This window comes from Colias philodice, chromosome 26 (assembly GCF_061535455.1).
Source record: "Colias philodice isolate Cphi_HAF_F1 chromosome 26, ilColPhil1 Martin Lab GWU primary, whole genome shotgun sequence".
Taxonomy (NCBI): Eukaryota; Metazoa; Arthropoda; class Insecta; order Lepidoptera; family Pieridae; genus Colias; species Colias philodice.
Genome location: NC_143111.1, coordinates 801,465 through 821,163, shown reverse-complemented (window position 1 = coordinate 821,163; position 19,699 = coordinate 801,465). Strand labels below are relative to the sequence as shown.

The following is a 19,699-nucleotide window of genomic DNA, read 5'->3' as shown; positions in this document are numbered from 1 at the left end:
ATAAGGTACTGTAGCCAGAGTAAGCAGTGACAACTAAATAGTTGATCACCGTGATTTATCGCCTGTTATTTATGTTTATCACGCATGAAAGGATTTTGATAGTGTGCGGTGATTTTGGAAGCTAATAAGTGGTTTTGGATTAAAGTAGTAGGTGTATTTTTAATTCAATTATACCTATTTAATAGAGGTTTCGGAAGAGGTATTAAAAATTTCGTTATAGATAATTTATTATAAGATAAATAAAATGACAAATGAAGAAAATTCAATCGAGTATTATTTTAATTATTTATTATTATAAAAGGTATAATGTTTTATAAAATATAACCGAGCTATTTCTGTTGACTGAGATAACAACAAAAGAACAAAGATCTCATAAACTTTCACTACACTGACCTTATTGGAAATTATGGGATGCGTATTAGAAATGTATGGGATATACGCATCATAATTATAATTTATCGCTGTAGAATGGGTTGTTTTCGTCCATATAATATCTCTCGGATGCCAAACTCTCAAAAATAAGTGAATTGAATGTAGCGGCAATAATTTGCTAACAAAAGTCGCAGTGATTTTGGTATAATCACAGTGATTTATATTATGATCGCAGTGAGTTTGCAACCCTATTTGTGAGATAAAATAGGCTTGTCGCGTGTCCTTTCCGGCATTACCCGGATATGTGCCAGTTTTCTAGTTTTAGCCAAGTAATGGTTGTTTTTCACTCTCCGAATTTACCGCCATTTTTATTTATAGCCTGGAATGGGAAAACAATCTACGAATTTTATTTCTTATTTAATAAATAGAGATTTCAGTTGAGATAAATTATACTCGAAAAACAACTTTCCGCACAAATTTCATTAATGACGTGAAACTTCTAAAAAGTGCCATTAAGTGAACTGCTTTAAATATATTTCATGATCTTAGATTACAAAATAAAATACAGATGGAGCATGACAACCGCCCGTCACCCTTGTCAAAGAAAATACGAAATCAAAAGCAAATACGTCGCTGCTCCAGTGCTATAGCGCATATAGTGTCATGCAATACGTCAAAAAGGGTTTGCAATTTTAGTAAAAAAATGCTGTTTTGTGATAATAAAACGCTGTAAAATTTGTTCCCGAAAACAAAAAAAAAGATAAAACATCGTTTCACAGGTTTTCTGTAGATTATTTGGCTGATTTATTTCTTTATACGAATAATAATTTTACAGATATGAAGGAATACAAAACTTCAACGTATGTTGCCAGTATTTTGAAAATTAATTTGCCATTTTTATTGGTAAAACGGTTAAAAGATCTTCAGGGTAATGCTGTTGGATTTTTCGATCGTGAATGTGATTATTTGTAAAGTGCACTAAAGGTTCATGATCATTATTAGATTATTTTAATAAGCATAATACATTATTTTGTTACTTTTATAAAGCTTAAAAACGCCATAGTCGTTTTCGCTAGCGATTTAATTTATATGTGAACTCCATGATGGTTATAAATTATAATGAAAATAAAATGTCCCGTATTCTCGACTAAAAACTACCGCTATTTGCATTCATATATTTTGAAAAATTAAAAATAATATAATTATTATAGTAAATATTGAAATTTTTTGAAGTGAAACTTCTTTATCGGGGTTGGAAAAAAATTTAGTGTAACATTTTTTCGTTTCGTTACGTGCCATCTTTTTCTTGCCCCTACCACGCGTGATTCGACGTATTTCTGTAAAGTCGCAAATTATTTTTTGAAAAATAAGGTCATAAAGAAGTTTCACTTCTTACGTGTGTACACTAGTATACGCACACATTTTTTTTATGTAATTTATTCAATTAAAAATTGAACACAATTATTTTGTCTATATATAACTTTAGTAGGCAGGTACTTTATATAATAAAAGAATTTTTTATAATATTATAAAAAAATATCAACAAACCCGAAATAATATTAAAATAAAAATTAAAACTTGACTTACGCCTACGTCACTACCGCCACTAACATAATAATTCAGATGATTGCAATGAAACCGCACAACTCAAAATCGGTCCAACGGTTTATACTGCAGGGCGTGTCAAAGAAATATTGTACATACATACATAAACTCGAAAAACATAACCCTCTTTTTTCCGTAGTCGGGGAAAAATTTGGGAAATTTTTCAATATCTGGTAACATTACACGCACACAGAAGCACCGTGTACGTACAGAGCAGCGGCGAAATGACAGCACACATAGCTTTATTGAAAATGACGATAAATCATTCGGTTTAGTTCGGCAACGCTCCATCTGTCTTTTATTTTGTAATCTAAGTTCATGATAAACTCATTAAGCTTTTTATCTCGCCCGAGTTGGGATAGGCCTGGCCTAGTCATTAAATTCACAAAGAACTGATGGAAATGTGGTAAAGTCCGAGAGAGGGTTGCGGGATTTATTTCGTGATGTGAACAACAAAGATTTTGCGTTATTATTTTTTTTTCTTAAAATATTGCTCGAATTTTCTATACAATATGGAAAAACTCCTGTCTTATATTTTATGCACTAGTGTTGAAAATAAATCTATGTTTTATTTGTGCGTGATATGTTTATAATATAGTTTTAACTAGCTTTCCGCCCGCGGCTTCGCCCGCGTTTTCAAAGAAAAACCCGTTCCCGTAGGATTTCCGGGATAAAACCTATCCTATGTCCTTTCTCGGGTATCAAAATATCTCTATACCAAATTTCATGCAAATTGGTTCAGTAGTTAAGGCGTGATTGAGTAACAGACAGACAGACAGAGTTACTTTCGCATTTATAATATTAGTATGGATATAGCCTTCCTCGATAAATGGGCTATCTAACACCGAAAGAATTTTTCAAATTGGACCAGTAGTTCCCGAGATTAGCGCGTTCAAACAAACAAACAAACTGATACACAAAAAACTATAAGAAGCTGAATCAACACAACGACGACAACAACAAAAGAGGGCGTTAATTTTTGATAGACATAAATTTGAACCTCAATGTAATAATAGTTAGGTTTCTGTGTGACGATTTAATAGTTAGGTTTGTGTTTAGGTTAGGTTAGGTTAGGTTAGGTTAGGTTAGGTTAGGTTAGGTTAGGTTAGGTTAGGTTAGGTTAGGTTAGGTTAGGTTAGGTTAGGTTAGGTTAGGTTAGCTTTTTAAAACTAAATTATTTCTGGCCCCGAAATTTATAATCGTAATATTAGCTGTTTCGTCTCTCTTTTCTCGGAAAATTCGAAATTTTTCAAAATCGAAAAAATTCGGCTGTTCAACAACAAAAACAGGTACCTCAATGTATAGTTTGGTTTCTGTGTGACGATTTATTAGTTAGGTTTGTGTTTAGGTTAGGTTAGTAAATTTTTAAAACTATATATATATATTAGCTGTTTCGTTTCTCTTTTCTCAGAAAATTCGAAAAAAAAATTCGGCTATTCAACAACAAAAATAGGTACCTCAATGTACTAATAGTTAGGTTTCTGTGTGTGTGTGTGTGTGTGTGTGTGTGTGTGTGTGTGTGCGTGTGTTAAGGTTAGGTTAGGTATAAAACATGGGTAATATATTATCGAAAAATAGTAAATTTTCCGGACTTAGAAAAAATTTCCTAACCTAACCTAACCTCACCTAACCTATCCTTTTCCACCTTATAGAAATATTTCCTGACGTATAGAAATTTTCCTGGCTTATATAAATTTTCCTGACGTATAGAAATTTTCCTGGCGTATGGAAATTTTCCGGACTTAGAAAAATTTTCCTAACCTAACCTAACCTAACCTATCCTTTTCCACCTTATAGAAATTTTTCCTGACGTATAGAAATTTTCCTGGCTTATATAAATTTTCCGGACGTATAGAAATTTTCCTGGCGTATGGAAATTTTCCGGACTAAGAAAAATTTTTCTAACCTAACCTAACCTAACCTAACCTAACCTATCCTTTTCCACCTTATAGAAATATTTCCTGACGTATAGAAATTTTCCTGGCTTATATAAATTTTCCTGACGCATAGAAATTTTCCTGGCGTATGGAAATTTTCCGGACTTAGAAAATTTTTCCTAACCTAACCTAACCTAACCTAACCTATCCTTTTCCACCCTATAGGAAATTTTCCTGACGTATAGAAATTTTCCTGGCTTATATAAATTTTCCTGACGTATAGAAATTTTCCTGGCTTATATAAATTTTCCTGACGTATAGAAATATTCCTGGCGTATGGAAATTTTCCGGACTTAGAAAAATTTTCCTAACCTAACCTAACCTAACCTAACCTATCCATTTCCACCTTATAGAAATTTTTCCTGACGTATAGAAATTTTCCTGGCTTATATAAATTTTCCGGACGTATAGAAATTTTCCTGGCGTATGGAAATTTTCCGGACTTACAAAAATTTTCCTAACCTAACCTAACCTAACCTAAACTAACCTAACCTATCCTTTTCCACCTTATAGAAATATTTCCTGACGTATAGAAATTTTCCTGGCTTATATAAATTTTCCTGACGTATAGAAATTTTCCTGGCGTATGGAAATTTTCCGGACTTAGAAAAATTTTCAAACTCAAACATACTCAAACTCAAACATTTATTTATTCAATTAGACTTCTTATAGAAGCACTTTTGAAACGTCATTACATATTTTAAAATTTACCACCGATTCGGAAAGCAGTATCTACGGAGAAGAACCGGCAAGAAACTCCATAGTTGCTCTTTTAAATCATGTCAGTTTTACAATTTTACAAAATACATATGTAACATCATATATTATAATAACATGCCAAAGAACTGTCCTGTGGTTTTTTCGCGACAACCCAGATGTGGTATAATGATATATACATGTGAAGGTAGTTCTAAGATAATTAACAATAAACAGTTGTCTGCTTGACTTGGAGTTATTAATACGTGTTCCCTGTACATCACACCCTCCATGGGTTTTTATCGTCCATATATTCCTGAATACTGTAGTACGCTCTCTGAACTAGTACATTTTTTATATAAGTTTTAAATTTAGAACTACTGAACTCTTTAATATTATGAGGAATTCTATTGTAAAAGCGTACACCTTGACCCATAAATGAATTTTTAACTTTAGCTAATCGGAAAAATGGCATTTCAATTCTATTTCTGTTCCTTGTGCCATAACAGTGTCTATCTCCTACTCTTGTGTGTAAGTCGGCGTTTTTGTGCACATGCAAAATATTATTAAATATATACTGTGATGGTACAGTAAGGATACCAGTATTCTTAAAGAGATCTCTTAGTGAGTCCCGAGCACGTAAATTATATATAGAACGAATGGCTCTTTTCTGTAAGATAAATATAGTTTCTATATCTGCTGCCCTGCCCCATAGTAGAATTCCATACGACATAATACTATGAAAGTAGCTGAAATAAACCAATCTAGCTGTATCTTCATCGGTGAGATGCCTTACCTTTCGGACTGCATATGCTGCTGAACTGAGCTTACCTGCAGCGGTGTTGACATGGGCTCCCCACTGTAGTTTCTCGTCCAATGTTAACCCAAGAAATACAGTCGATTCTGTAGGGTGTAATACCTCCCCGTTCAAGGTAATATTTCTGCTTAATTTTTTAACGTTTGGTAGTAAAAATTCAACACAAGTTGTTTTTTTGGCATTTAGTAATAAATTATTAGCAGTAAACCAGTCGGATATGTGTAAAAGAGCACTGTTCACTTCGTCAACATTTGGGTCATGCCTATCCACATTAAATATTAATGAGGTATCATCTGCAAACAGAACTATTTCACACCTATCCTGTAAATAATAAGGTAGATCATTGATATATACCAAGAACAAGAAGGGTCCTAAAATAGATCCCTGTGGAACACCAATGTTAATTGACGCACCGCTAGAACGTTCTCCATTAACAACTACAGTTTGTATCCTATCATGCAGGTATGAGGCTATGAGGTTCTGAGCTTGTCCTTTAATCCCATAGTGACTAAGTTTACGCAATAAAGTACAATGTTCAACGCAGTCAAATGCCTTGGAGAGGTCACAAAATATCCCCAAAGCATTTTTTGAGTTTTCCCATGCCTTATATATATGTGTTAGTAGTGCAACTCCAGCATCTGTGGTTGAGCGTCCCTTTGTGAAACCAAACTGTTTGGTGTGCAGCAAATTATTAGATGCAAAGTGACTAGTCAATTGGTTTAATATTAACTTTTCGAATACCTTACTTAATGTTGGTAAAATCGAGATAGGTCTATAGTTGTTACAGTCTTCTTGATCGCCTTTCTTAAATAGAGGTATAACTTTACTAAGCTTTAATAAATTAGGAAATGTACCATAGTCACAACACTTATTAAATATAAAAGCTAAATTGTTCGCAATATTTTCTATTATATTATTAACTAAATTTACGGACATTCCCCAAAGATCACAAGTATTTTTTAAATTTAGTGTCTTAAAGGCTGTAACAATATCATTAGCAGTTACGTGTCGCAATTCAAATAATGTACTGCACCCCGCAACATGGTCCCTCAAAAAGGTCTCTGCAAGTGCTGAAGACGAATTTAAATTATTAGTAATGCTAGCAGGGACACTACTAAAGAAATCTTCAAATGCAAGCGCAACATCAACATTTTTGTCAATAACCATGCCATTATTAACAAGTTTTATGGTATTACTTGATTTGCTTTTACCCATTTCACCATTAATAATAGACCAAACTGTTTTAACTTTATTATCCGAGTCGCGTATTTTATCTCTGATATACAAACGCTTCGCAGTAAAACAAACAATTTTAAAAGTTTTTGAGTAATTTCTAACATAACTAAGAAAAGATGGGTCTTTATTATATTGCTTCATACCATATAACTCATAAAGAACGATCCTACACCTATGTATGCTAGGTGTCGCCCATTTACTAAATGGTAAATCCTTGGTAATATTTAAAGATTTAACTTTAAATATTTTTTCAAATTCATTATGCACTAAATTAAAAAGATTTTTAAACATTTCACAAGGATTATTATGACAGGATTGATCATTCAGTACGGGCAGGTTTTTATTAATATTATCTCTAAATTTATTAATGCCTTTTTTAGTTATAGGCCTAACATTAATTCTTTTAAATTCAGGTAAACAATCCCATTCAAAAACTACTTTCTGGCCACAGTGATCCGAAGTGAGTGTATTGAGAATATTTTTCTCTAAACAGTTGCAGTCGCAGTATATATTATCAATACAGGTTGCAGAAGTAGGTGTGATTCGTGTGGGTTCATTAAAAAGTTTATACAGATTAAATGACTGAAACAAATTAACAATTTCCTAACCTAACCTAACCTAACCTAACCTATCCTTTTCCACCTTATAGAAATATTTCCTGACGTATAGAAATTTTCCTGGCTTATATAAATTTTCCTAACGTATAGAAATTTTCCTGGCGTATGGAAATTTTCCGGACTTAGAAAAATTTTCCTAACCTAACCTAACCTAACCTATTTCCTTTTCCACCCTATAGAAAATTTTCCTGACGTATAGAAATTTTCCTGGCTTATATAAATTTTCCTGACGTATAGAAATATTCCTGGCGTATGGAAATTTTCCGGACTTAGAAAAATTTTCCTAACCTAACCTAACCTAACCTAACCTAACCTAACCTAACCTAACCTAACCTAACCTAACCTAACCTATCCTTTTCCACCTTATAGAAAATTTTCCTGACGTATAGAAATTTTCCTGGCTTATATAAATTTTCCTGACGTATAGAAATTTTCCTGGCGTATGGAAATTTTCCGGTCTTAGAAAATTTTTCCTAACCTAACCTAACCTAACCTAACCTAACCTAACCTAAACTATCCTTTTCCACCTTATAGAAATTTTTCCTGACGTATAGAAATTTTCCTGGCTTATATAAATTTTCCTGACGTATAGAAATTTTCCTGACGTATAGAAATTTTCCTGGCGTATGGAAATTTTCCGGACTTAGAAAAATTTTCCTGACTTATACGAATTTTCCTCATCTGTATAAATTTTCCCGACGTATAGAATTTTTCCTGGCGTATGGAAATTTTCCGGACTTAGAAAAATTTTCCTGACTTATACGAATTTTCCTGACTTATACGAATTTTCCTCAGATAAAATTCATTTATTTATTCCTACTTTTACCCCTATATCAAATAAATGGATGAACCGATTTTGATAAAACGTTCACTTTCATCTTAATCTTATCTTAATACTATTATAAAGGCGAAAGTTTGTAAGGATTTATGGATGTATGGATGTATGGATGTTTGTTACTCTTTCACGTAAAAACTACTGAACCGATTATAATGAAATTTAGCACACATATAGAGGGTAACTTGGATTAACACATAGGATAGGTTTTATCCCGGAAATCCCACGGGAACGGGAACTATGCGGGTTTTCCTTTGAAAACGCGGGCGAAGCCGCGGAAATCTAGTTTAATATATATGACTTAGATTCGACAACTTTTATTTTTTTCATTCCCACTTTTACCCCTATAGGTAGGTATAAAAAATGGATGAACCGATTTTGATACACTTTATCTAAGAACCAGCGTCGGAAAATATGCTGCCTTACAAAAAACCGCATCTAATTTGGATTACCTGTTAGCGAGCTACGGTCGCGGTGGAACAAACAGATACACACACACAGACACACATAGCGGTCAAACACTTATATCTCATCTTTTTGCGTCGGGGCTTAAAAATATATGTAATACGACATAATTTAAAGGACATTTTATGTATAAAATTTACCTAAAAATAAGCATAATTTTAATTTGCCCCTCCCCCCTACTACCTCAGCTTACCCCCTCACTCCCACCCCCACCACCAGAAATAACTGTAGCGTATAACAGATAACTTACGTTTTATCGTACACTGTATAATAGTGTACCATAGAATGCCTTAGCAAATGTTCGCCGTGAATACTTAAATGGTCATAACTTTTTTATTTATAAACTGATTGACATGAAATAAACACTAAATGTTAAATGAAGATTACCAAAATATATTAGTGAAAACCGCATTTAAATCGGATAAGCCGTTTCTGAGATTAGCGTGTTCAAACATACAGACAAACAGACAAACGGACAAACAGACAAAAAAAATTTTAACGACAGTTTTGGGTTTGGGATCGATTTAGTAATAACCCCTGCTAAATTTTTTTTACATATTTTCATTGTACAGACACCACTTTTCTAGAATTTTATTATATGTATTGATATTGATGATGATGATGATGATGATGATGATGATTAAAGCTATCGGTTACAAATATCACTTTACAAAAATTTATTTAATTGAATAAAGGAAATATCAGATATCGAAACAAATTTTGTGTTCAGCTTTCTCCCTATAAACTTAAATTTTCGTTGTCAAGAATATTGTATTCTTACGCTTCTTTGACACCAAATAAGAACACAATTTGCATTTGAATCCCTAGCTAAGATTTTGTTTTTTCAATTTGCTTTATAAAAGTAACTTTGTAAGTTATATACAGTATTTGGATACTTAATTAAGTTTATAAACATAGTATTGCACAAACAATGACGTACAAATCTTGAAATATTTGGCTTTTGTTACTTGAATTTTATGTATTCTTATCGCGTCTTTCAACTTTACATATCTCTCATAATAATGAGTTTTCCTGTTAAAGGTTTCTACCAATACTGTATAAAACGTGTGTGTAATAATTTTTGTTTTATTTCAACTTTTTATAATAGGCTTCTTTAAATTGTATTTTTATAGTTAAAGTTTACTCTACTAATTTATTATATTTTTCCTAAGAATTATTCTATTCGTTGAGATTAGCCCTTTGTCTGCTTAACTTGCGTATAATTGCGGATTACGACGAATGCCAAATAAAGAGCCAATTGTAGGCAGATCAATTTAGTGCAATTATACAAAACAATAACCTTAATAAGCCAGTCAAATATGTATTTCAATTAAACACACAAGTTTGTAAAAAACTTCTTTTCGTTTGTTTTACCTCCAAGCCTCTAGGGACGTTACAAAAACTTGTTCAATAAATCTCATGTAATGGATACGATATATGTTTTGTTACGAAGGTCCGTTACAAGGAACTTGAGTCAATCAATTTGTACTATTGATTTTGTGGTACTTTGATATTCAAATGAATATGAAAGCTGAAGACTTTCTCACGTCCTTGTTAACTTCTATAGAATTATAGAATGCACAATGTTTCTTTGTCCCGAGATCCATCAATGAATCTATACTAATATTATAAAGCTGAAGAGTTTGTTTGAACGCCCTAATCTCACAAACTACTGGTCCCATTTGAAAAATTATTCGGTGTTAGATAGCCCATTTATCGAGAAAGGCTATATATCATCACGCAACAGGAGTAGTTAATTATAACTCTTGTGTAGACTTTACGTAATTAAGGAATAAACAAAGAAATATCGAAAAGGCATGATACTCTTTATTGTCTTTCTGATAAAATTAACAATTTACATGCCATTTACCCTAATTTTTATAGAACTGCAAACACCCAGAACACGTACAAAGCTCCGTACATACCTACATATTATATTATATCGGTATAACCTTTGACCTCGAAATTTATTCTACCCGAAAGAGTGTTATTGCTACAATCCATCATCTGCCGTCATCACCAGGCCTCCCCCTCCCCCGGGGACCACAGATCTGTTAGACGATTATACTTTTTATTATATTATCTGTGCATTTATACTCATTGACAGATTAAGTTCGTTTCAGAACGATTCTTTTTATGAGTTACAAAAAGAACACGCAATGTTTAGCATAATATGTCAGTTTATTGAATCAATTTATGGATATTGATGATGTATGGAATGGAAATTTGCGGAAAATGAATGTAATATTTTATGTTGATATTCTTTTTTTCATGTTTTAAGATAGAATCTTAATTATATAGCTTATTTAACAATTTTTTTGGAATTTCGGATTGAACCCAGTATTGCTCGATTTTACAGTTATGTGGACCATTACCATGTGGTAACCACCATACCAAACAGTTTTACAGTAAATTTTCTCAAACATATATTACTTTGTACCATGATAATAACATAGAAACAAACATATTTCTAATTACACAGCTCACCGTATTTAAATATAAACAGTAAAGATCGCTATCAAGCAAACATAAAATAGAATAAATATAGTCAGTATATAAATAGAAAATCTTATCTTATATTGAAGGCCTATCGTTATTTGTATCTCAGAATAGAGAACTGAATTCTCGGCTTTACCCGTTACAAATGTATGCGCCGCATGTCGTAATATAAACATTACATTACATGCCGTGGATTTGTTTCTAAATAGGCCATGTTACAATGTAACAGTGTAACAACCTACGATTTGTATGTTTATTGAAGTGAAACTTCTTTAGGCGCGTTGAAATGAAATTTCAAGGTCACGTCATGGCAAAATCGTCACGTCATGGAGTAATTTTGGAGCGACGATTTTAGTATCCTTGGATCTTGCCAAAGAAGTTTCACTTTTGAAAAGTATGCTCGGCACACGTCATGCTCTTTTTAAAAATGTACTGTGGCAGATTAAAATAAATTGTAGAGTCGAAAGCTAAATATTTAAAATGTCAAAAAATACTCAGAAAAAATGACGAGTCGTGAAATTGAAATTTTATTTTCAGATGCTAACAACCTTTTACTATCAGACAACTTTTTTTCACAATTTTTTATTGTAAAATAAATATAGAGTAACGAATTTGACACCATACAAACTGACGAGGTCGTCGCCCAGGCGGGTCGCGGGGACTAATCGCCCTTAGCCCTCCCTTGATAAATTATATTGTAATATCATCCCACTTCACACTTTGAAATTAATATGTTTTTAATGCGCAATCATCAAAGTAAAATATTGGTAGAACAAAATGTTTAGATATGTGTTTTTGGCACGTTTTTTGTGTTTATATATGTAGAGATCTTCCTTGTTTACTTTGACGGTGTAATATTCAATATTGTTCCCGTAAAAGCCTTTGCAAATTATTATTTTTGGACTACAAGATACAAAGAAGAGAGTAGGCTCATAATTTTGCAATAATCGTAGTTATACTCAGATATAAGATTAAATTAGATTTGATATTTTTAAAGACCAAAAGTTGTTTGAACGCTAGTACCTACGTTGATTAAAACGCTAGTTCTGCATTGGTATTTCAATTTGTTGTTATGTATAATTTTCTTCTTTATATACCGTCTATACATATATACGGACTCTCAAAATAGTGTTAAATCATTGCATTGTATAGAGTCTACTTTTTAAATCGTTGAATTCTACAGTGTAGACTGCTGATAATTAAAAATACTAATAAATATTTGATGTTTTAAATGAAACGCATTTGAGGTTGGGAATATTTGATTGTAAAACCAGTCAATTACCATTACACTGTATTACTTTTATAAAAGCTTACTTGCAAGTGGTAAAAGTAACCGGCACTTGCTTTAAAATATTACAATATACGCGGCCACGCATCGCAATTGAATGAATAAAATGCACACAGGAAGTCCTTTATTACATCAGATATATAACCACTGAAATATCGCTCTTTATGATGGAGTAGGGTTGCCAGCATTAGGTTTAATTAAAATTTCTAACAAAAGCAAAAATTTAGCATACCAAATTTGTACTTAAGTCAACGCTGTTATACATAGTATTTTTTGGTGTGTGTTAACTGTGCTTATAGAAATAAAAAGTTTTTATTAAAATGCTCATTTAGGTAAATGAAAAACAACAACTTAGTTCGCTAGAGCAAAGTTAAAACAACAGCCTTTCATTTTAATTACGTTTTTACGTGATAACGTTTCATTAAACAACCTTAAAAAAACATTTTCTCTGTGAACTGTTTTATGTCCTATCTTTCTTCTTTATCTTAAAAAATGTGACATATTCTTTCAGTTGTCTAGATGACTCCTTTCGCCTAAATATTATACGACTAGCGGTCCGCCCCGGCTTCGTCCGCGGTACATATTTCGCAATAAAAGGAAGCCTATGCTCTTTCTCAGGGTCTAAAGATTATATCTGTGCCAAATTTCATCAAAATCGGTCCAGTAGTTTATGCGTGAAAACCATACATACATACATACAAACCTTTCCTCTTTATAATATTAGTATAGACGTGGTATAGACAATTGAGGCTCTCTGTCATCTCCATATTGTTTATTACTTTCACGGTCATTTGCGGTCAGGACGAACTATATCTGACAAGTGACAACCCTTTCACAAAATGACACGCATGCAAGGCATGCGTATTGGATACCGTCCAAATCCAGTATGAATGCACTTTTTCACCCCCCCTGCCCGGGAGTTGGCACTAAACTCGACCTCGGCTTGTTGAATTAATGCTCATATGCTTTTACAGTAACTCGAGTGCTAATCATAATTGATACTTTAAACGTTTTGATCTCACGAGTTATGAACAAAGGAGTGTTGGAATAAGAACAAAAATAACTCAGGGAAGACCTAGATTCATTTTGTAATCGAGCATATACTTTGTTTTAAATCATAGGTATAATGTATTTGTATAAAACGAGGATAAGTACGTATTTTAATGTAACATTCCAGGCATTTTTCTATTAAATTTTGAACAATTATTAGGTATTTAATGAAAGAACTTTTTTTGAAACCAAACCGAAAAGTAAAATAGAACCTAGTCAATCAATCAAAGTAGTTCTCGAAAATTATTTTGTAAATATGACAAATATCCATCTACCCAATAGGGCCGAAATATGGTCGAATCAATTTCCCAATGAACTATTCAACCACACAATAGATATTCAAAACTGATTCACCTGTATCATCATTATCATATTTTGGCTTTCTACAAAGCAGACATGAACCATATTTTCCAATAAAACATAATAATTAACTACGATCCATTCATAATATAGGCTCTTAGAAGAGCAGTGTTTATTTTAATTTTACGTGAAACTCAATTACTTTTGGTTTTGAACAAATTTGTGTTTCTTTCCGTTTTGTATCTAATTAAAATTTAAGCGAGGCTATTTCACTTAGTAAGGTTCCTATTATAAATAAAGATATTTATTATTTACAGTACCTAGCTTGTTAATCCGCTTCGCAACGAAATTATGTATAAGTATCCTTTGGTTTTCATTTATTATATTAACTAATAACTTTTATTTTCATACTTACTTTTTCATTTGAAAAGACAAACATCTACCGATGTGCACTATAACTTAACACGTTATGATATAAAATTAATGATATCCAACAGGAACATAATATATTAAGATATTACCTACATAAGTGAGTACATAACAACTAAAAGGTTGGATGAGATCTGTAATGAATTTAAATTTATTCATAATTAATGAATCAATTAATGTTAATTAAGATCAACTTAATATTTTGCACCTCGGTAGAGTTAACTTTACTTAAAAAGGTATTTTTTATGAGGTTATTGAAAAAGTGGACCTTACAAGTAAGAACGTGTACCTACTTAATTATTAATTTTCAGCAGCAAGTGATGAAGCAACCTAAACGGTTTTGTGAAGAAAAAAAACTAAATTCATACATATTGTGATTCTTCGTTTTATTTATAACTAGCGGCTTCGCCCGTGGTACATATTTCCCAATAAAAGGTAGCCTATGTTCTTTCTCAGGGTCTAAAGATTGTCTGTGCCAAATTTCATCAAAATCGGCGGGAAAGCGTAACAGACAGACAGAAAGATAGACAGAGTTACTTACGCATTTATAATATTATAGTAGGGATGTCATGTATAGAAATTTTCAGTTCGTTTAAAGTTCGTTTTCTTCAGATTTATCAGTAGGTACCTACTACCTACACATAATTTCATTATATTTATATCATAAGATTTAAATTTAATGTAAATACCCCGAAAACAACAATCATAAATAAAAGCTAATGTTGATATATTTTTGAAATAATTCGTTTACCATTAATCTTATTTACTGTTATCTACGTCCAAACTAGACGAAAAACACAACAATAGCCATTTTTCACAAAACTTGTAGAAACCAGTTCGTCTTATCCAATAAAATATATACAAAAACGTCAGTCATCTCTCCTAGGACTATATTTCGTGTGGGAGTATATCCCTACCACTTTCGTTTAGTAAATAATCCAGGCAATACCTATGTATAAACAATGCTGCGTCAGCCAAAACTGTCAGACATAGTGAAGAGTGATAAACCGTTGTTTAATTATATTATAATTTTCTCTATAATAATAATTATCGCAAGTAGCTTATCATCTTATGGTTGTACATTTTTCAATGATCATTTTTATGATCATAAGAAAGCACAGGCCCACATTGCTGAAGACAAGATCTCTCGGTTGTAACACATACATTTTTGAAGGAGACGATTGAATGCAAACAATAGAGCCCTTCAATAAAGTGACAAAGTGGTGATATTTATAATATAGCCATAACTTCAAATGCAACATATCCAGATATTTTATTATCTACACATCCAACCTACAAATTATAGTATATTTACATGATTACTTACAACAGCTTCGCAGTTTCTTTGATCAGTAGCTGGTGATACTCATCGATCAGATAAAAATAATTTAAGTTCCGTGACCGAATTACATGGACCACGGTTGGGTTTGAAATTTAATTCCGGTTTGGTGCCGCCAACAATGACTATTTTTTGCGATTAAATCAACTTCTGATTGAATTTGCTAATTGAATTGAGCCGTGTGTATGACAATGATTCGTTTTTATTATGATATGCATAAAGATAGGATTCTCGGAGGCTACGTGACTGAACTTCCAAAATATTAATTGCATTACGTTTTTTTTTCATCTCTACTCAGAATACACTACTCTCTATAACGAATACTTTTTTTATTTTTTATTGTTGCGTTTCTATCAGTATGTTCATTGAGATATTAAAAACTTAATAGGGTAGATAGTTAGTGTGTGAAAAATACATTGTAAAATAATAATAATTAATCTTAATGTACTGTAGGTATAACATAGTATGTAATAAGAAATTACTAACAAGTGGACCTATTTTGTTCTGTTAATAAATGAATTTGAATTTGAAACAAAATATCCTAATTTGCCCTTTCTCCATCTCCCTGAAAATCTACATATTTTTTCAAGTGGAAACTTATTTGATTTAGAAAAGAAGTTCTCAAATACATTCCATACGTTATAAAAAGGTCATTAACTATATTAGAGATATTATTTTATAGCAAATTTATTGCTCAATAAAAATTTTTCAATTTAATAACCATTTACCAGATGAAATCTTCAGATCAGTATTTAAAGCCAAGGCAACACGGAACACGTTGCCCCTAGCGCTTAACTAGAGCGGTGATAAAATTTTATTGGCTTATGATAGATCTATTTCTATTTACTTGTGTTTGATTTTACGCGAATATTATAGTCTATAATATAGACCAACTGCTTCCACGTTAATGAGTTTTTCCTTTTAATCCTAATGTTCGTATTCCTTATGATTAACACAATAAAAAGAAGTCTAAGGAATAAACTTATTACATCGGCTATCTGTCAGTGCACGTCCTATCAAAATCGGTCCAGCCATTCCGTGTATATACACCGTGTACATACCTGTGACAGACACTCCAATTGTATTATTGGTATCGGTTTATAAATTAAAAGATTTTTGACTTATAATGAAGGACTTTTTATTTCTGTTTGTTGCAGAGATGTGTCACACAACAACATCAGCTCGCTGCCGCCAGACGCGCTGCTCCTCGCCACTGGGCTTCGTGACTTGTAAGTTATTTAGATCGCAAGTTTACCTAAACATTAATGAGGGAAACTAGAAATGCAATTTGCATTGATTCGAAGATTTGCACTACTACAACTCTATATCTCTATAAGTAAAAATAGAGAAAAAACATAGCTCTCTAAGAAAAATATATGACTGCTTTATCTAGATTCTAGCCTTTCCCATTTTTCCACAATAAAAATGTTACATTCAAGTAAATTGAGGCTCAAATAAATTCGCACAAATAAAATGCGAATAGGTATATCACTATCTTTAGGACATCGTGAAGACATTATATAATACATATCTTGCACAGCTCATAGCAATTCAAACTTATGTCCCTTGTTTCAACACCTATAAGTGGAAAGGTAATAATTTTGATGCAGAACTGCGATGGCCCGTATGCAGGTTTGGCGACACATTGCCTTACTTAAAACTGGTTTGATGCATTCAAGCACACATAATATAATACTATAGATTCAGGTATTGCACTGACGACTTTATACGTCTTTACAAGTCACAAATATTTGCTTTAAAATGCGCAAAATGACAATGAAACATTGAGTTTGTTGCGTAAGAGACGCATTATGAAATTCCGTATTTAATTCTAGGTGTTAAGTGATCCTTGTATTACGAGTAGTATTGCATTTTTAATTGTCTTCGTCTTGAATTTAAATGGATTGTACAATCTTTCATTGGTATTAGTATTTACATATTTAGCTGGTACACAGCAGCGTAGAATTGGGGGATCTGGGTCTGGAGTCTGGACACTGGGTCGATTCCTGAAGAAATAAAATAAATAAATCACATCATAAATCCAAATTAAATAATTACGTACTTATAAGTGCTTAATGCTTGCATTTATTAGCTGTAATTTACTTAAAATTAATTGAGATTATCGGGTCACCACATGAAGAACTTGCTTGCACCTCAGCAAGCAAGTTGCAAGCACCTGTTTGTGTAAGAAAATGTTTATATTCTTTCACTTTATTAATTATTATGATAAATTATCAATTTTGCGATGTTTAAAAATCAAACGTGTAAGTTTTAATTTATACGCATTGCGATCGTTTTAAGAACTCGAAGTAATTATAATTTATATTTACACCTACATTCAGGCACAAAGTTATATAAAATTAATATCGATGGTTACAAACTTCGTAATTAAATAATTTAAAACCCTTTATACATAAAGTATCCGCTAGTGGTTTGGAAGTAAACTACAAAATACGCGGTAATTTATTTCCAATGTTTATTATTATTATGCCAAGTCGTGTCCTGAATACCGTAGCTAATCCTGTGACGTCATCGGTATGGGGCAACGCTAGAGAGTTGGTCTGAAAATGTATTCTAGACTTTTCTGTGATAAATTGTTGTTTTTTATAGGTAGAAGAAAAAACAAGGTTTGAAACTACAGACATAAAGTCCAGAAAAACTTATTACACATCCTTACCGAATAAAGTCAGATAATAAGCTAGTTAACAAATTAACATTGTTCTTGAAAAGTACATAATTGGAAGCATATGAGAATTAGAATAAAACAAACAGGTCACTGATAAGGCTGCCTAATATCTAACTATAGTGTTTTTTTTTTTTGTAAAATTGTAACAAAATTTCATCTTTTGCATTCAATTTTATAAATTAAATCAATTACAAAACTAAATTACTTTTTGATTACCATTACCTACAATGACAATACAATCTATACTGTATACTTACGATATACTATTCTGTGGATATGCTAAAACATATTTTCATGTACCGATCTTTGTTTGTCCAAGATAAACGACCCTTCAGATTTATCGTTATTAAGAGAGAACCATAAAAATAGGCTGTAAAAGCAGTTTGCTATTGAAAGCATCTCAGCAGGTTTTGTAGATTAGTGTACTTAGGCATTATATAAGAGCATAAATCTTTTATATTACTAAGAAATCGTAAATAATTGTATGGAATGTCGCATATAAAGGAGAGATATAACTTGGTTATATATCTATTATAAATTAAAGATGTAGGTAGAGATGATTTAAACTAAATTATTTGGTATGTATGTTTATTACCCATACTTGCTTTTATATATTTTCAAGTGATTCAACAATATTTAGAGCTAGTCCTGTAACTGCAGCACGTATTATTGTGATTATTGAAATATAAACAAAATATTATGTGATACATTGAGCGTTGAATGCCTATTGCCTGTAAACTATCAATTTAAATATTTATTAACAGTTCAACACAAAACGCCTTTTTCAACAACAATTATGTAACAGGAACTTATCAGCCAACCGTTTGGAGCGCGTAGCTGCGGGCGCACTAGACGGCGCGGCGTTGGCCAGGCTGTGGCTCGACCGCTGCATGCTGGCCCAGCTTCCCGCCGCGCATCTACCACGGCTGCATTATTTGTGAGTTCATTTAGTAGTAGCTGAGCTATGCATACTTCGGTCATTTAATTTAGTACTTGTAGTTTTACATCTTTCGTTCAAAGTATACCTTACTTATAAGGAATTAACAAAAATAATTTCATAGTCCTTACAGAATGTTATGCGCAAAATTTCTAATGCGAAGTTATAGCATCTTTTCATTACAACACTTTTATAAAACAGAAGACCTATTCTTAACAGGAAGATAAGAATTCTTTAGATAAACAAAATAGAACGCGTAAAACATCTAAAGGATATATGAAATTCGACATGTAATAACATACACTAGGGAAGGCCTATAATAAAGACGTTTCTTTGATCCTCAACACTATCCAATATCATTGAAATTAGGTTCAGTGAATGTTTTGTCGGAATCATGCTAAGGGATTTCAGCTACCTTTTTTATTACCTATATCTTGTACGTTTTATTATACAGAGTAACCCGCGATTTCATGTACTACTATAAACTTGAAAGTAAATCGATTTTTTTTATTTAGTGCAAGTAAGTATCTGTCTCAAATCAAGCTATCAAATCCTGCAAACATGAAAATTCAGAACTTTTTCAGTTTTCTG

The 19,699-nt window shown here is 32.2% G+C and overlaps 2 protein-coding genes across 2 annotated transcripts in view; one reads left to right on the top strand and one right to left on the bottom strand.

Moving 5' to 3' along the window:
- Positions 1–19,699, top strand: part of rk (G-protein coupled receptor rickets) — a 90,014-nt gene that overhangs the window by 15,191 nt on the left and 55,124 nt on the right. Inside the window, exons 2-3 of the mRNA XM_089711139.1 lie at positions 16,643–16,714; positions 18,977–19,108. Of these exons, the coding sequence (XP_089567265.1) occupies positions 16,643–16,714; positions 18,977–19,108 (204 nt within the window). The remainder of the gene's footprint in view (positions 1–16,642; positions 16,715–18,976; positions 19,109–19,699) is intronic.
- LOC149476720 (uncharacterized) overlaps positions 8,235–19,699 on the bottom strand; it is a 71,935-nt gene continuing 60,470 nt past the window's right edge. Inside the window, exon 4 of the transcript XR_016317707.1 lies at positions 8,235–8,415. The gene's annotated coding sequence lies outside the window, so the exon portion shown is untranslated. The remainder of the gene's footprint in view (positions 8,416–19,699) is intronic.